The sequence below is a fragment of the Coccinella septempunctata genome, chromosome 1 (assembly GCF_907165205.1).
Source record: "Coccinella septempunctata chromosome 1, icCocSept1.1, whole genome shotgun sequence".
In the NCBI taxonomy this organism is placed as follows: domain Eukaryota; kingdom Metazoa; phylum Arthropoda; class Insecta; order Coleoptera; family Coccinellidae; genus Coccinella; species Coccinella septempunctata.
Genome location: NC_058189.1, coordinates 24,024,032 through 24,025,503, shown reverse-complemented (window position 1 = coordinate 24,025,503; position 1,472 = coordinate 24,024,032). Strand labels below are relative to the sequence as shown.

General features: G+C 41.8%; 1 protein-coding gene across 1 annotated transcript; it reads left to right on the top strand.

Annotated features, from left to right (window-relative positions):
• The first annotated feature begins 204 nt into the window (after positions 1–204).
• LOC123316895 lies at positions 205–1,197 on the top strand. The gene has a single exon (XM_044903206.1). It carries the CDS (start codon positions 205–207, stop codon positions 1,195–1,197), a length of 993 nt encoding a protein of 330 aa, XP_044759141.1.
• The last annotated feature ends 275 nt before the right edge of the window (positions 1,198–1,472 follow it).

Sequence of the window (1,472 nt, the reverse complement as noted above, 5' to 3'; positions counted from 1 at the left end):
AAGAATTCATGCAGGAAACCTGTATTGAAAAAAGAACGTGAAACGACAAAGATAAGAGTCGTATTCGATGCAAGCGCAAAGACAAGTACCGGACTCAGCCTAAACGACATTCTTCACACAGGACCTAAACTGCAGCAGGATCTCATAGATATTCTGATAAGATGGCGAAAACACAAAATAGCCATAACAGCTGACATCGAGAAAATGTATAGGCAGGTGAAATTGGACAGAGAAAACCAGCCATTACACTCTATACTCTGGAGAAACACCAAAGATGAGCCAATTCAAACCTACGAATTAACCACTGTAACCTACGGTACAGCACCAGCAGCTTACCTGGCCATAAGAACAATGAGACAACTAGCTATAGATGAAAAGAAAAACCACCCCCTTGCGGCTGAAATAGTGCTACGGGATTTCTACGTGGACGATCTTCTGAGTGGCGCAGACACTATTGAAGAAGCACGACACATACAAAAGGAAGTAACTGACCTACTCAAAAAGGGAGGATTCAATATAAGAAAGTGGAAATATAACGTACTAACCGAAAGCAAATGCACCGTCACGCTGGACGACAAAAATGGACCAACCAAGACGCTCGGTATAACATGGACTCCCAGAGAAGATAATATTCAGTATCTAATAAAACGGAACGCCGAACATCGGTTAACAAAAAGAAAAATCTTATCAGAAATCGCCACAATCTTCGATCCTCTTGGATTATTATCTCCAGTCATTATACAGGCGAAACTGTTAATGCAAGAAATATGGAAAACCAACACATCTTGGGATGAACCACCACCAGAGCACATCAGGAACACCTGGAAAAACTTCAGAAACGAGCTTCCAAAATTAGAAGAAATTCAAGTTCAACGCTGGATTCACCTACGGCGTGGTCAACCCTTGGAAATACATGGATTCTCAGATGCATCCCTGAAAGCATATGGCGCTGCAGTATACATAAAAACAACAGACACAAATGGGAACACCCACGTAGGATTCCTGGCTTCCAAATCAAAAGTATCACCACTAAAAAATACAAAGACAATCCCGCAGTTAAAACTCTGCGCAGCCCTTCTTCTAGCCAAACTCATCAAACGCTGCGTTACGGCCCTGAATCACAACAATTCAAAAATATTCACCTGGTCCGACTCTCAAGTAGTAATATCATGGATAAACGCTGACGCTGGAAAGTAGAAAATGTTCGTCGCAAACAGAGTTCGAGAAATCCCTAACCTGCTAGGTCAAGGTCACTGGTACTATTACCGTTGGAAACAATATCACTTGCATTCAACGATAAACTCCAGCACGATCATCGTAATAATCATTGTCATTGTTTTACTTATTGTTTACTTTTTAAAACATAGGAAACAACAACAAGCACCGACTGATGCACACGCGAGCAATATACCAGCTCATCATGAAGAGATCGAGCTGCAGCCAATATACAATGATCCCAGACCAGGCAGCCA

Bases quoted from the DNA above. Each gene is read 5' to 3' on its own strand.
- LOC123316895 (XM_044903206.1), top strand. From the start codon at position 205: ATGTATAGGCAGGTGAAATTGGACAGAGAAAACCAGCCATTACACTCT.